Source organism: Montipora capricornis, chromosome 14 (genome assembly GCF_036669925.1).
Source record: "Montipora capricornis isolate CH-2021 chromosome 14, ASM3666992v2, whole genome shotgun sequence".
NCBI classification, from domain to species: Eukaryota; Metazoa; Cnidaria; class Anthozoa; order Scleractinia; family Acroporidae; genus Montipora; species Montipora capricornis.
Window position 1 is genome coordinate 37,997,161 of NC_090896.1, and position 17,425 is coordinate 38,014,585.

General features: G+C 38.5%; 1 protein-coding gene and 1 pseudogene across 2 annotated transcripts in view; both read right to left on the minus strand.

Annotated features, from left to right (window-relative positions):
* Positions 1-12,841, minus strand: part of LOC138032735 (fibrillin-1-like) — a 38,812-nt gene extending 25,971 nt beyond the window's left edge. Inside the window, exons 1-5 of one of the 2 annotated variants that reach the window (XM_068880443.1) lie at positions 12,672-12,841; positions 8,942-9,189; positions 5,947-6,061; positions 4,378-4,500; positions 2,430-3,494 (exon numbers count right to left, since the gene is read on the minus strand). In XM_068880443.1, coding sequence (XP_068736544.1) covers positions 2,857-3,494; positions 4,378-4,500; positions 5,947-6,061; positions 8,942-9,189; positions 12,672-12,750 — 1,203 coding nt within the window. In that variant the 5' untranslated portion in view covers positions 12,751-12,841 and the 3' untranslated portion in view covers positions 2,430-2,856. Of the gene's footprint in view, positions 1-2,429; positions 3,495-4,377; positions 4,501-5,946; positions 6,062-8,941; positions 9,190-12,671 lie in introns of those variants that run through there. The other variant, XM_068880441.1, reaches the window with a different exon arrangement.
* The window catches only part of LOC138032734 (uncharacterized transmembrane protein DDB_G0289901-like), a 549,011-nt pseudogene that overhangs the window by 337,375 nt on the left and 194,211 nt on the right, over positions 1-17,425 (minus strand).

A 17,425-nucleotide genomic window follows, 5' to 3' on the forward strand; every position in this document is an offset into this window, starting at 1 on the left:
CAAATGTTAGATTTTGCGGATAACGAAGATAAACCGTAACACTTCAATTTTCATAACCCCGTGGGACGAAAAAGAACCCACACACTATTCGCAAAGAGGAGGGCACGGAGTTCCCGGTGTTGTGGTTCGTCCTTCGGGGTTTGTTCCCGGTTTTTGCGGTCTGTCCTCACTGGTATATCATGGTTGGGAGGGTAAACTTTCGGAGAATCTAGCAACACCAAGCTACTCTGGAATCCGATGGTAAATAAAGATATGATGATACTGACGATAGTGGTGATGATGATGATGATGATAATGATGATGATAACGATGGTGAAGATGATGACAATGATGCAATGAGCATATTTATCCGTCTGACCAGCAACCGTAACAACAATTTGACTGCTCTACTACTGTACAACTCAAGGAGTACAATTACAGCACCTTTATACCAACTAGAGTCGAAGTGTTAAGCCTATGTCGACCATGGGTCAAGTAACTGTGAACTACCAAGCGAACTACGCCTGCGCAGTACCTACATTAGCATATTTTCTTTCGAGGCAATTATTCGCTCAAACGGATCCGTCATTTATATTTTCATATAGGTTTGTTGAGGTTCCGGTAACACCACACAGAATTGGAAATTTAAAAAGACTATAAATGACATAATACCAGAGTCAAAAATATACTCTACATCAAAACGTTTTCAGAAAATAATATTTGAAGACTTTTACATGACAAATTCGAAATAAGGACAACTCAGAAAGGGGGACGTACGGGTTGAAGCCCGTGGAAAAAAATAGTTTTGCCAGAACAACTGCAACATTCTCACTTGCACCAATCTACCGTTCACCGCGTATTACAAGACTAAATTAAACCTGTGTAAAAGCCTAAATGGTTTATACATAAAAGAAAACCTCTTATTTGTACATGTCATGACGCACGGCTGGAAAGACAGGCCAGAGAAACTAGAGAAGAAATGAAGGCGAGTTATTTCCAGGGAATACACGAAAACAAAAAAAACAACAACAACAACTTTCTCGAATAAAACACAACTGGGTAAGAAATAGAAAACCAAAACCGCGACTGACACCAAAAAAACAATAAAAACGTTCTTAATGACCAGGCGTACCAGTACCAAACACCTCTTCTAATCACCTATTCCAAACCAAAATTCAAGACATTAGGACCAAACATGTTTTAGTGCGGTTATCAGTCAATCAACAATTTTTTTTAAATATATTAACACTAAAATTTAGGCGGATGTCAATCAAATGTTTCAATGACAATAGTCCTGTTTCTTTTTAGCGGCAGTTAAAGTCGTCATGGAAACATATTATTGCCGTAGAGCTAAATTTGCTTTCGAAATATGAAAAAAAAATCGATGAGGGACGCGTGCGATGATAACCGATGTAATCGTGGGTACTGAAGGGTAAATGGAACTTTAGAAATTAGTTTCTCAGAACAGAGTCAATTAGCAAAGTTGCTTGGCCAGGATGAATAGAACCAACAACCTTTTTTTAATTTAGCATGAAAAGAGTTAAGAGAGTTAGAAAAGAGTCTTAAGAGTTACGCAACTAACACAGCGAAGCAATCATTTTGCTTATTTGAATAATCTTATTTGTAATCTATAATCAATTTATTGTAATAAACGTAGCTACAATTTTTATCGTTTGACAACTTGTAAAAAAGCAAAGAAACCAGCACTTATTTTCTGGAAGAAGTATATTACCTTTTCAGCTCTTTTAATAGTTAACCTTGATGAACCAACATATGTATCAGTTCAGTCAGTACAGCAAACGTCCACGGAACAGGTTATTAAGCTTGCATCTTCTTGCTTGTAATCAAGCTTCAACTGGCTTAAATAGGGAGGGAGGGAGGGGATGGAGAAACAGGGTAGCAGATTGCAACGAACGGAATGATATATAAAATGAATCATATACTGAACTGCCAATTCTAACGTATGATTCATTTCATATATCATTTCGTTCGTTGATTCATTCATCACGAGAACATTTGAACCCACAAATGACCAGCTCCCAACATTAGTGGCTTCATAGGTTAGTTGGTTAGAGCGTCGCATCGGCATCGCGAGGCCACGGGTTCAAATTTCGTTGAAGTCCTGGATTTTGTAAGGCCTATCTACGCAATTACTAAAGTTTCGTTCAATTTGGGAAGATCATAGCTTCACTTGAAGTAGATTGCAACCGGGCACCTTAGATGGTTTTTTCATTACGTCATGGCCGCCATGTTTATGCACAAAAAGAGTTCTGTCATTAGTGGGGCTGTGTCACGGCAGTACGGTTTACTTTTTGTAGTTTTACTAAATGCTAATCATGTTGTTGTTGTTGTGGTTGTTGTTGTTGTTGTTGTTTTAATCAGTATCGAATCAGTAGTTGTGATTGATTGCACCCTCGATACATGTCTTTCCTTTATTCTGCCTGCTTACTTGTATTCTGTATAAGGATGTATTTAGATTGTTACTTTCTACATCAGTATTATGCTGATATCTGAATGCCTAGTTTTTTATTCTATTATATTATTCAATATTGCATTTTTTGACAAGCTGTGATGACATGTATTTCTGTTCTGTCATTATACGCGCCTCGACTAGCCAATGCTATCAAGATTTGCGGGTAGCGGCCATTTTTGTTCTCCTTGGTCACGTAACAACTAAATTGATTTGAAATAGGCCTAATGCCAGATGACGTCATATGGTAAAAATTCAACACCAAGCCTCGTTTGCACAAAATTGTTTGCATCTGGACATGCAGCTCGAGCTAAAGTTTACAAGTTTGATTTCGCGTTCGAGGCATTGTGGTGAAATCAGCTAGTCAGATGTGATCACGCATAAGGGCTATTGAATTGAATTGAACTTTACCACTGATTTTTTGACACCTCCATTTGTTCCGGGGACAAAGCTACATTATATACCTTCAACTGTGCAATATTGCCTCTGAAATAATTTCCATCGCCAAGCCTCACTCCAAGCCTGGCATTGTCCTGTGTTCCCAGTTGAAACCCGGTGCCAATGTTTTTGCTTTCAACCTCGTCTCCGTCAACCAACAATTTGGCTTCACCGGATAAGTGGTTGTACGATGCACCGACAAATGTCCACTTATCCGTTGTAGCACGAGCAGACCTGAGGGATTGGGTTTTTTTGTAATCACGCTTTCTAAAGTGGACAAATACTTCCTCATTTTTTAAACGGAGCACAACACCCTTTTTGTGGTCGTCTGACGCATAGTTAAATACAGGTCCGCCTTGTCCCTTATAGTTTAACCAACACAACACTGTCATCGAATAGTTTACATTCAAAACTCCACCAGGGAAGTTGATAAACTCGATGTAGCTATTTTCTCGTCCTTGAAACTCATAAGACCCGTCTGCTCTTCCATCAGGCCCTGGAGCAAGAACAACATTGAGAGGATTCCCTTGGGGTACTCGATTATTTATTTCTTTGGTACTGTATGAGATGTTCAGAGGGAACCAGGCAACCGGATCAGGTGGATCTGCTGTAAGGAAAAAAGATCCGGCATTTGTTACTTCAGAAAACAAGCTGCAAAGGAGAAAACTAGCCACGCATATGTTTATACCGTTTCAGTGCAAGGAAAATAACTGCAAAAAAATGGATAGGACTAAGACCAAAACTAAACTAAAATGATGACAAGGCGAGTATTAGAGCAAGGAACGTGACAATGACAATAGCCCACTTTCGATATATTAAAATCCACTCTTAAACGAAATGCATCACTTCGAGGCTCTGGGGTATAAACTCATACAAATCCTTATATTTACTCCCCAGAGCCTCGAGATGATGCCTTTTGTTTAGGACTGAATTTTAATATAATGAAATTGTACTGGAATATAATCAAGAAAATTTCGGAATGTAAATAACTCTTACCAATAGAGTTCGACGTCCGTGCTCTAAGTTACGTATCATGCTGAAGTTTTTTGTTTTTTTTTTTTTTTAATATTTATGAATCAACGGGAAAAACGAAGATCCTAGACTTTCAGTACCGACCGCGAGAAAACGAAGTTAGTCAGATATCTATTATATCTCTAAGTTAACCAGGAGGGCGGGAAAGACAACTAGTCGAAGTTAACGAATAAATCTTTCCGGATTTTTTAAATGGTTGTATGCAATATATTCAAACACTTTTATTTTACAAGTTCATTTAACATAAACGACATGTAAAACTTGGAATAGAATGTTCTAATTTTTTTAATTTAGCGGGCCGTACAGTAGTAATAAAGGCTGTGTCGCCAAGCCATTCATATGAAAAATTAGCAGACGAAAGCGGACCAAAGTGCCCTTAAAATTACGCACTGCTTTTCTGGTTTATAGGTAAGAACTGCCTTACTCTCCGTACATGTACACAAATCACCCATTCACACCTGTGCAGTTATATCCGTCTCCAGTGTAACCCGGTTTGCATGTGCAGCTGTATGAGCCATGACTGTTCTTGCATATGGCGTCGACGCTGCAATTTGCATCTCCTGAAGTGCACTCGTTTATATCTGCAATCAAATGAATATGAATCAGAAAAATTGAAGGAAAAGGGAAAGAGATGTATTGATTAGAATATTATTAGCAAGGAAAAAGCTTTTGATTCATTGGTTATGACAAGTGCTGTGTTCCTGCGTTCGAAGTTAGTTGCAGCAAAATTGGGGTACAAGAGGAAAGATGAAACTTCTGAAGAATTTATTCCCACCACAGGAAACATGCTGGCGGACATGGCGGGCACAGATTTTGTAAAAAAAAAAAAAAATCTTAAGAAAACTGTTGAGTTTACTAGCCTCAATTGTTTCGTTGGCCTTGAAAATCCTCCAAGGGAAGTAGTCAGTTACGTTCACTGATTAATAATAGTATACATTATTACAAAATGTCACAGAAATCGTGGAAACCAAAAGATAGCATTTACCAGGAAATTCTCGCCCATTCTCTTACCGAGTAGTCAATTTTCCTTTCATCAGCATGTGAATAACAACCACTGATTTGTTCCAGTCCACAAAGTACGCCAACGATGGACTGCGCATTATATTATTAGGAGCAGAGGATCAGGAGTATCTCATTTCCACGGGTTATTGTCGCGGGTAAATGTCGCGACACAGAAATTTAAACAAGGGGGCTTACCGATCTGTTAGCCAAAAGGGCAACGTAAAGGGAAACAAAATGATACTTTGGAAAAGATAACTTTGCATTATCACACGTGCTACAGGTTTGTTCAGTTAACATCATTTCACTAATTATGTAATGGCGTTGCTGTTGGCGCAGCCGTCGTCCATAATTTAGCTGTAAAAAGACCATTCAGAAACCCACAACGCAGAATTGTCGATCTCTCTCATTTAGCCTTGACAAATCATTTTACTGCATTATCTAATTTTAGAATACGCGGGTCCCGCGAAATTATGGCCAATCAGATTTGGCTTGATAACCACAACGCCTTCGATTGGTCTGTACAACCTTGTCCCCAGGGGTATTCTCCGCTGAGAGTACTCTCGGCGGTAAAAGTCCTGGGAACGAGGTTGTGGTCTGTAACCAAGTGGACGCACAAGGGATTGCTCGTGCTTAATGTAAATTATGGATTGTCCAAAAAACACGTTACCGGCACGAGACTCTTAGTTCATGGTTTCTGACTTTATTTTTCTTGTATAAGCTGACTCTCCTGAATCGACCAGCTGAAACATCGTATTTATCTTCCCTTTTCACGTTTCTAAATTCCCCCTGCACTTGCTTAGTCAAATAAAAACTGGTACTAATGAAACACGAAATTTTAATCAATGTTTTTGCTAACGAAAAATAATCGAGGCTTCTCCTCCGTGACAGTTTTCTTTGGGCGAACTCTCAGAAATTTAAACAATTTTGTTTCCCTTCGGCTTCGAGTCATGGGAATCAGTCAGAGGTACTTATTCTCAAAATTGATCGAAATAATCGGGATCTCTTGGATTGGGAGCATCTCTCACCCTGTTGACAGCGTGCCTGCGCAAAACCAGGTGGACACAAACACTGAAATCCTTTGTCTGTAAATCCAGATTGGCAATTGCCCCCATTATTACAGCGGACAGTGTCACAAGCGCTCTAAAAGAAGATTCGAAGTTAGTGGCAAAAATAATTAATTAAGAGAATTGATCGATATACCGAATTGTAAGCCCATGGCTCTAAATTGCCATCCTTGGTCAACCATTACTTGTATAAGAAATGCCGGTCGAGTGTTGAAGCGTGCAATGAAAATCATAAACCATATGACCAACGCTGTAAGCAGGGTTTTCTTGGTGTTAAGAGCACTCGTCTGCCACCAAAGTGCCTCTGGTTCGATTCCCGGGCTCAGAGTCATAGGTGGGTTGAGTTATTGGTTCTCTGCTCTGTTTAAGAGAGACTTTTTCTCTGGGTAGTGTGATTGCCCCATCCTATCAAAGGCCAAGACTTTATTGAACCTACCTTACAATTATTTTATTTGCTATACAGTCTCCTCAATTAGTAGGGAATTTGTTCCCTGCCAAGTAAGCTGGAGACTTAAATAAAGTTACTTTAATTTACTGATAATGATAAAAATAATAGTCATAAACATTCATTATTATTATTATTGTTATTATTATTATTATTATTATTATTATTATTATTATTATTATTATTATTATTATTATTATTATTATTATTATTACAGCCACAACAAATGGCAGCTTATGCAAGTACCGGAGCAGAAAGTATGTAAAATTAAAGAAACAGAAGACAGAAAACAAAGCAATTCCAATTAAAGACTAATCCCAAGTGACCAAAAACAAAATGCATTTTGTTTCCACTACTTAATCGGTACACGCAACACAACAATGTTCATATATGGGCGCGTGGGCCAGCCAAGCCACCGTGCAGTTTATTAAACATTGGAATTGTTACAAAAATATATATACATCAATTCTAAAATAAAGAGCAAAGCAATGCACCACAGCTGCACACGAAAACCCCTAAAAAAACCAGCAGGTGGAAAAAAGCGGGGAACGGGTACTCCCGACCAAGGTAGTAGTGCGACCCTTGGGGTTCTAGCGTATTCTACTTGAAATACACTACTTACAATTAAATGAACGCTATCATATACCGCCTAATGAAGACATTAAACAATAATTCAGCTCGATAGGACAAGAAACGAAACAAGAATTGTGCACGCGGCGAAGGCTGACCGTAGAATGCCTCACTCGCTAACCGGTCGCCAAATACAAACCACGATAACGTGGTACTCCAAGCGCCTGCCGCTCACATCCAGGCCTCTGCTACGTGACGGCAAAATATCAATTTATGCTAATCAGGATTATCACAAATTACATTTTCTGGTACCTGTAGAAAGACCCCAACAAATGCAAATAACCAAGAAAGGAAGAAACGACGATTTCAATGACGAAGTCAGATAGCAATGATATTATTGGCTTCGAGAGGAGATATAATCGTGTTGCACTTGCGGCACCCACTTTAGAACATTTGTTTGCTGTACTCAGTAAAACAACAAGGGTTTGGTTTTATCAACAGAGTCGATAATGTAAATTGGCCACCCTACAGAGATTCTAAAAGCTGGCGTTTCGAGCCTTAGCCCTTCGTCAGAGCGAATCGAGGAATTGTGGCTTCGTTGATAAAACCAAATTTTTGTACACTACTTTCTCACCGACGCAGCACCACAGTTTCTTTAGAAACTACCCCCTTCAAAACAACAAGGGGACTAACCAAATTTAAGATTTTGATCGACGACAAGGTGAGCATACAACAGTGAACTTTTTATCAGTTCTCTGCCCTTGCTTCCGAATTGTTGATTAAGTGTCAAGTGTATTAAGGACTAAGACACTAATTGGGAGAGGAGCACCCGATGAAAAACCTCTCAAAGCAGGGTAGAAAACCAATAAACTCAACCCACATATGACGAAGAGTTGGGGAATCGCACCCGCGCCACATTGATGGGAAATGGGCGCTCTCACCACTGCGCCATCTCCGCTTCCAATTCAGCATTAAGATACTTCTCTCAAGTTATGTGAAAAGATACTTCGCCCCTTCAACGTCAACAAGATTGTTATAATTGTGACATCGCAAATTTGTGTTTTGAAGTGACAATTTCGTTGCTATGGCCGTCGTCGTTCGTTTAGCTCCCCAATGAAAATTTTGCTCTTAAGGAACAAAATCGGTGTTAAATAAAGAAAGAGCTATCACTGGAAGACCGAACTTGTCATCTGGGGTGATTGATGGCATCTGAAAGCGCAGTAGAGAACGCTGAACATAGCATAAAAATAACGGAGTGCCGTTGAACTTAATTGACACTATTAGCAACCACCGGAATGAGGAAGTGAAACAAGTTAAATGAAGAGGAAAAACAACAAGAAAAAAAGATCCAGTTGTTAGTATGCACTTTACGAAGTCCGACCACAACACTGAAAGGTATATGGGGAGAGCTGATAGTTCAATCATTTACCGGGAAATCAGAAACTCATCGAGGGGAGCCTTTATTTCCACTAATTCCTTGGGCTAACCCTTTCCCGAAAAAAATAATCATATTTTAGGAAAAGGTTTTTCCCTCGAAAAATATCAAGTTTCCCTTAACGCTGAGATAGTTTTGTTTTTATTGGTTTTCCAACAATGGGCTTGCTAAATCCACCCTAGGAAATTGGCTTTTACAATAGTGGGAATGAAGATTTTCCCAAGGTTAGGGTTGTTTTACAATAGTGGGAATGTTCAATCTCCTAGGGGAGATTGGCTTTTACAATAGTGGGAATGGTGAATCTCCCAAGGGGGGCGTTCTAGAAATAAATCTACTCGGGAAAAGGTTGACTCCTAAACCATGTATGGGATCCCCTTGATGATCTCCTAGCAAATGAAATTCTAAAGTGACGCTTGATCCTACCCTAATTTTAAGCCCTCGACTTTTCATATGGTTCAAACAACGGACCAAACAGGCAGCAGTGTATCAACAGAAACGAAACTTACGTCAGCTCCACGGTACAGATAACCCACTGTGTCCACAAACTCATCGTCATGTATTCTGTGAGTCGCATTGTTCAGGTCACATCTGTATGTTTCACTGTCAAAATTAATACTGACGCAATTGGCATTGTGATAGCAGAATAGTTCACAGGCGTCAAGATCTCGGACTTGAAAGGTTGTTATGTTGTGGTTCAACAAGCGCTTGTTCACAAAGAAGAACGACGGGGGGAACACCAGTTCTCGACAATTTCCTAAAGAAGTTGTTAATGATAGATTTAGTGCAATGGCTTTGCAGATGAAATGCTTAACAAATTGACGTCAATTCTCATTTGTCTTGTCCTCGCCTTCGGCTAGTGAATCAACAACAACTTTGACAATGTTATGACGTAGTTTTATCATCAATAACAGAACAGACACGTGAAAAACTGGCGTCAATTTGTTTGTTTACAATATCAACAATAAAAAGAAAGGGTCTATTTTCTGGGCTAAATAAACACTGCAACATATGCAGTTTTATTCAAACTGGCGCAATTCATCGTCAATAACTTGTTTCGTTAGCTCATTGATTACTAATTACAAATGATGAACTTTCATTCGCTAAGAAAATTGACCTTGTTCAATCACCCCACCAACTTGCATAAATTAAAAATTCAGTTCAATAATCAAAATACGTTTAAAAACGCCTCATGACGATTAAAAATGTTTATGGGTTAGTAAAAATCAAGCTAATTTGAGGTAAGAACATCCTTCAGTAAAAACGCATCAACTTCATCGACTGAAGTTAAGTCTGCAACACTAAATCAAACATTTTAAAATCCGGCAAATCCTCCATATTGATACTTTTAGCTTTTCATAAATCACAATTTTGTGTCTGTACTCTTAAGCCTGTTTTCATTATCGAAGCGAGCACAAGGGCAAGCATAAGTAACTTATGCTAGTGAAAACGAACGTCGACATAGGCATCAAAATCAACCACGGCATTCGCCATCTTGTTGAAATGCTCTGACGCAGGGAATCTTGGAACGAGTGCTTCAATTAGCCAGGCGTAGCAAATTTCCTTGTGCTTATGCTGCGTTTTGTTTTCACACAACGTAAACGAACACAAGCATAAGCTCAAGCACAACGAAAAGGAAAAAAAAATCTTTGTGCTTCTGCTTTCGTCAATCCCGTTTTCCCTGTTAAATAAGCGCTCTTATGCTTCCACTTGTGCTTGCGTCGCTAGTTAAAACCAGGCTTTATTGATGATTAAATTTAGCCAACCAGAGCGCGAGAAATTGCTAAGTTAAGAAGAGCGTTAAAGCTGAGATGAACCAAAATTTTTAAGAACATATGCATACCAGTGTGAGAATCGGTGCTAGTTAAAAGCTTCTTTATTCTGCTCATTTTCTTGTTTACTTTTGCTTTTAATTTCCTTGATTTTGATTGGTCCACAAAAAAATTCCCGTTTTCTACTAACTCAAATTTCAAGTTCATATTGGACAGTTCAATAAGCCAATCACATTTATAGTATTTTGTAGGTTAAATCAACCAATCACAACTTTGGTTTCAATTACCATAGGGACAGTGTACAGACTCCTAAATTGGGGGTTTCTTTCTATCATTTTTTCTTTCATTTTTTCTTTCTTTCTTTCTTTCTTTCTTTCAAAGCGACATTGAACAATTTACCACTCCTTTGTCAGTCTTTTAATAGAACTGTTCCCTTTCTTTGATAACTTGGCTCTTCTTATTTTCTCGGAAACTGTAACTTTTATGATTACTTCGTAAGAAGACTTTGTGTCGCCCACTTCGGTATGTAATCAAACTCGTGATAAACAACTTGGACTCCCGCTTGCGTGGTCGTCGTCCAATTTTGTTGTCACTCGTACGATTACAGACCTAATAACAAAGAGGGCAAAATTACTGAATACTGATTGGTCAATGAAGAGGGCATTTTTTCTTAATTTTGCTTGAGAAGAGGGCAAAATTACTCGCTCACGATTGGTCGAGCGCCAAAAATTCTCGCTCCTGATTGGCTGAACGTACCTCTTCCACATTCAGTTGGTTTCTTCTGTTTGAGCAAAACAACTTCGAGTTCATCGAAGTTTGTCTTTTAATTCGCGCTGCATTCGTCAAAAAGGCATAAAGATTAAGAACTAGCTTTAAAAGATGATCTTGAATTTGAATTTTCGAGTGACAAGAAGAAGGGCAAGAGATTTTTTTCATGAAAAGCTTAAAACTTGGATCGACTTACATGGCGCCCGGCGTAGCGGGATTGTGTGGTTGAAAACCAAATGATTCCTTTCGTCAAGGGCTTTCAGTTTACCACGACATCTTGCAGCTCAACAAAAAAGGTCACAGAACAATTTGCCATTGACGGGTGGAACAAGTAGCTCAAAATTTGGTGGATTTCTTTGGACAAACCGTTTGCTATGTTTACGGATGCGTATTTGCAAGTGGTAAAAACCTCTACAGCATAGGTAAATAAAATAAATCGAAGCTTAACATTTGGTTAATCGTTGTTACTGTTGTTCAGGAATGAAACTCGTATTTTTCTCTCGAGTGGACGTAAATAACAATCATCTATACTCGTTTTGGACGCAAAGAACAAGTTGACTTGCTTGTCTGTTTGTTAGTTGTTTTGCTTCCGAGCGAACGAGTGTTTTAACTCCGCTTAGCTGTCTGTTTTTCGAGGTGCCTCAACAGTGTTAAGAAAATTTTGCTCTCTATGTTATTAACAAGGAATCGCAATGGGTCCTCGTAAAATTAAGGATTAATATCACTTGTGTTTTCAGAAGTTGCTGAAATTGCCCTCGTCGCGATTTCAGCAACTTCTGAAAACACGCGTGATATTAATCCTTAATTTTACTCGGCCCCATGCGATTACCTATACGAATTAGACTCCACTCAGTCATATTACAATTACTTATTTTAAAAAGGGTGTATTTATACAAGAAAGATGTTTATTTGCCAAAACTTGTAAACTGCAATCCTCGCCAAAAATCCTTGAAACACCTCTTTCCCCCGAACAGTGCTGAGATGACATCTTACTGTTTGCCTGGCTACAACGACATTGAAAAAGGGAAGGGGACGAAAACGGTGTGAGAATATTCAAAGAGTTTCAAGGTTTTTGTCTATAAGATAGATTCTTGATAGCCAAGTGCATTTCCACTTTTAACAAAGCGATGATTTTTTGAGTGTGTTTTTGCGCGCATTTTTAATTCATATTAAATTTAGCGATACTGGTAATTGCATCCCTTTCTGAAACCGAATTATTACGAGATAAAATTGTTGTATTCCTCGCCAATATCCATTTTCGTAGCAGAGAATAAGAAAGGCGATTGAAGTTACAGTTATTTCGGTTACTGAATTCTTAGTTCCGTAGATTAACTTCAAAAAGTCAAACAGTTTTCCATACACGAATATAAAATTGTGAACAAAACCTGATGTAATGAACATTACAAACACGTGAAATAAGCGTATTATCTGTTTAGAATCCGCAAATATCATCTCTTTGCAATTTTCTCCATAGAATATTCAGGAATTCGCACTTTTTTTTGCATACTGCGGCCTTGAGCTTTCAAACGTTTTTCGTTGTAAGTTGTATCTGAATAAGTTAAACTGGTCACGAATTCTCGGCTTTCTGTCCTTTTTCGTTGCATTCGGGTAGACTGTCCATCTTATTGCACATCTTAATTCTCATGCTTTTCAAAAATGTCTAAACATTAATCACTTGATTAAAGGAAAACTGACTAACCATCTAAGGAACCACAGCTAAACCTCAGAATAAGCAATACCAATGCATTGACCACGTTGAGCTGAAGGACGAAAGGCATGGTCGATTAACTTGATCCACTATCCGTTATAAGGAAAAGAAAGTAAAACCTCAAATATACAAGCATTGGACGATAATAAACTACTGAGGTAGAATAAACATTTTTCATATCACAAGATAAACTTTGTTTTGCATTTTATATTAATTAAGGATGTAGTGGTACCTGCTTACAACTCTCTTTTGTGATTCAAATATTCCAATCATCTGAGGACATTTATCTTTTGTTTTTGAAGTTAATAAGGCTCTCATGAAAACTAACAACAGCTGAGCCGTAAACGATCTTCCCAGTGAAAACTGTAAAATGTTGCCTTATAGGTTCTTTTCAAAAATAATAATAATGAGGTCCTTTTAATTAACACACGTTTCATAACATGCGTTTACAAGACTCCAGGTCTAATTTACTTTATTCTAAAAACGAGTCAAAAACAGAGAGCACGTAAATCGGCATTTGCTTTTGATGTGTTTGCCGGTAGGCTCAGGATGTCAGCTAGGTATGTGGTTTTAATTTCGCTAGCGTCAAGAGCACTGGACTTGAAAGCTTTGGGATAAAAAAATCGTAAATGGTCAGAATCCATGAGTCATATAACTGAGTGAAGTATGATCGTCCTGCAGAGTGTAGTCCCGAGAAGGACTGACACTGACTGACGTTTCTACAACCTGAGGGTAAGTCATCATCGATCAGAGTCAAGTGATTTGTGACACGTCAGTAGGTGGTATAAATACTCTGGTCGTTGATCTGATTGATCAACCAAGTCGTGATATTATTGGTCGTCCGTCAATTAAGCTGTGTTGTTATTAGCTGTAACTGAAGACTGTAAACGGTAATTGGTGCGTTGTTTGTCAAATGTCCGTAGGTGCATTTTTAGTAAAATTAGTTGGTTCGTTTGTTGCTGATATTGTCAATAAGCCGTTTGCATCAATCACTTGTTTTATTTTTTAGACATTAAAAGTTCCAAATTTCAACGTCCCGCACGCAGTACCGTCAGTACGGGACTGATATATATTTGTGGATCAGATAACCGAGAATGTTCCCTCCCTATACTTTTCATGATTTGCCATGCTCCACACCAATGGAAATTAACTATTATTTTTTAGCTAATTATTATATTCTAATTATTATATTCTAATGTAAAACAATGGTAATTGTCAAACTTGCAGATAATCGTAATGGGAGCAAATTAACCGTGAGCCGTAAAAGGGCCAAACTTTTAACCGTTAGACGTAAAAATGCTTAAAATTTAACTGTTAGCCGTAAAACCACTACCCCATTGGGACCCTCATTCAGCTGATGTGGACCTGCTATACCCACCTACCCATATACCCACAGAGGAGAGCCATAACACCGGGAACTTCATCCCCTACTCTTCTCGAATAATGTGTGGGTTCTTTAGCGTCCCACAGGGAAGTAATGAACTTGGAAGTTATTTGTGAGGCGGGGCCTACGGTTTATAGTCCTTATCCGAGAAGACTTGAAAGTCTAACCATTTGCGGATGTAATTATAAAGGCAGCACTTTCTCCTCAGTTATTTAAAGACTCTCTGAGTGTTGGTCCGGCCAGAGTCGAACTCACGACCTCCCGTACGGCATCCCGGTGCTCAACCAAGTTGAACTGAGCCACCGGTGCGCGGTAGCTCACCGGTGAACCTGGCGTGTTTCAATGAAATACTTCAAAATGTGAATGATCTCGTTTTCAGAGATAAAGTGGAATAAGATACATCAGTAAAACTCTTTTTTTTTTTTTTTACCTTGAATTGACAGATTTTTTTTTTTTTTTTTTAATGGTTTCTAATATTACTGACATTACTATTCACTGGATATTGACGGTTGACTCTGAAATGTCATTTTTTTTCCCTTTTCCATTCGCTCGCTGAGGGTGTGCCTGTTTTCTTTTAGAACGTATGCAGTTCAAGATAGAACCATTGCCAAACTTGAAAATTTTTAAAGTAAATTTCACTCCAAACACCGATATCACACTCATCGTTTCGTGATTCATGCGATATCGGTTTTTAGCGTGGAATTTACCGTGGAATTCACTAGTTAGGCGATGAATTATTCTATAGAAGAAAGCAAAGAAAATGACTTAATTAAGCAGCAACCGGAAACATCAAAACACGGACAATTCGAAGCCTTTTACTTTCAGTACTAACCCTACAAGCAGTAAGAATAAATAACCAGGGAGCTCCGCTTTTAGGCATGGCTAAATCTATATACTACTTAATTATTTTACATTTGAATCATATTTTACTGTTATTTTAATTTCAAAGTTATTGTACATGAAATACCTGAAACTAGCTAAGATGTCATAGCCGACTCTGAAGCTGCTAACTCCATTAGCTGTGACTTGCTTTCTACAGTTAAGTGCATTAAACAAAAAGCAAAAGCTGCGAATAGCTTGTTAGTCCAGAAAGTGGTTGAAACAGTGCAGTTGTGCTGGTCCCTGTCTGGAGGCAAAGTTGGTCCCTCCCCGTGAAAAAAAAAGTCTCTTTTATCGAATTTTTTTTACCTTGGAGAATTTGCTCTTTATAAATATATTGTAGTAGGAGGATGATGATGATGATGATGATGATGATCCTTCTTCTTCTTCTTCTTCTTCTTCTTCTTCTTCTTCTTCTTCTTATTATTATTATTATTATTATTATTATTATTATTATTATTATTATTATTATTATTATTATTATTATGGCAGATTCTATTTACTTTTGTGCTTATCATTATTACATCAACCAGCGGATTTTAAACCCTAGCTAGTTAATTACATCAATTTAGATTCCTTTTTCCGCTTAAACAAATTAGTAGAACTTCTTAGTTAGTCCAGAAGTGGCGGAAACAATGTCGTTGGGCTGATTTGTACTTATTCGCAGAAGGTTAGGGAGGAAAAACTCATCCCCGCTTGCTGCAAAAAAGTCTCCCTTCAAGAACATCAGGAGGTCATCAAAGGGAGCCTCTATCTCCACTAATTCTTTGATTCAATCCTTTCCCGCGTATTTTTTTTTTTTCCCACGAAAGGTATCACATTTCCCTTGATGCTGAGATAGCTCTCTTCTGATTGGCTTTTACAACAGTGGACGTGCTGAATCTCCCAAGGATGTTGTTCTATAATAAATCTATTCGGGAAAGGATTGACGCCTATACCAAGTATGGGAGATAGGGGCTCCCTCCCATTGATGAGCTCCTGAAAACATTTTCTAACTTTTGTTTCCTCGTAAATTGTTTTTCTACGGCTGCACTATGGCAGACTACAGGACATGACAAATGTTATGTTTGGAAAATCGTCGCTCCTATACAAACGGCTCAGAACAATGTGTGAAACTATACCGGCCTATGCTATGATTTCGCATAAAACACGATTCAATTCGATTAAAAAACAACAACAACAACAAAAACATCCATTTATCTAATAGGCAATAATGCACCTTACATAAATAACGTCGTCCATCTTATACCCGCAGCTTTTTGCAAAGAACAAATGGAGCCACATTGAGATTGTAATTGCATGGATTGTCATTCCACTGTTGAATTTGGCCAATGTAAGCGCAATTCTCGCCTGTAGTATTAGACGGTTCATTGTCGCCCCATGCATGATAACGTGCTGTATTCGACCTCTCTGCTGATGCACCATCGAACCAAAGCAACTGACCTTTCTCTCTCTTCATACCAAGCCTAACAAAAGATCTATGGTTGGTCAGCTGGCCAACAATAAAGACATTTTCTTGCTCCGATTTAATTATTGGGAGGTCTGCTAACATATCCTGACATATCTCTCGAGCTTCGTCCAGTTTTTGGGGTCGATAATTCGTCGGCTTGTAGCAATATTTGTCATGCACCAGCCAATCCTTAGGACAACCTAAGAGGGAGAGAAAAAACAAAAAAGCAACAATAAGTGCGATGAAACTACCAAAACATCAAAGATGATACTGCACTGCCTTAGGTTTGATGAACGGGGATTGCTAAACGTCGGATCATAGTTCTCAGTGCTTTGGTACTAACCTAACAGTATCATCCTCATTATCATGTACAAAATCGTCATTGCAGGAATCGCCTGCTGTAAGCGAATTTCGCGAAAAGACAGCGTTATGGGCCTTTCCTTACCAGTGATTTTTTTCCAGAGATTAGCGATAAAAGATGACGATGTCATCTTGATTGACTTCATTTAGGGTTGAAAATGAATTGAAGATGACTTGCAAACGTCATCTTCCATCACTAATTGCCTTCGGCGAAGGAGACGCAAGCCTAAATTGCGTATTGGTTTTCCTGTGGTGGTATTGGACTCCCTGTGTACTTATAAGCCAGGGGAAAAAAAAAGAGCACTTTTTCTCTGTAATGAATGGACGCAAATTTGGCTCCCTTTCAAGCATGGGGCTGTGACGTCAAGCATCAAAAGGACGGGGGCGGTTTCCTGGTGGAAAATATGATCAAGAAATATCGTCCTCTTTTGAGTTTCCCACAGGAATTTTTGTCAATTTTTTTTTTTCTGGTTTGAAAACCTCGTGTTAATAATTTGGGTGCTTATACTGTTACGTTTCTTGTTTGTTTTAAAGTCAAGTCCACCTTTCGGCATTTGTATCAATGTTAGAATTCCTCGATTTAAACCTCGATTTAAATACATTCGAAATGAAAAGAATCTAAGCGAACGTGCATTTCAGGAAGACTTTTCTTCGCTTCCCTTAGATGTGGTT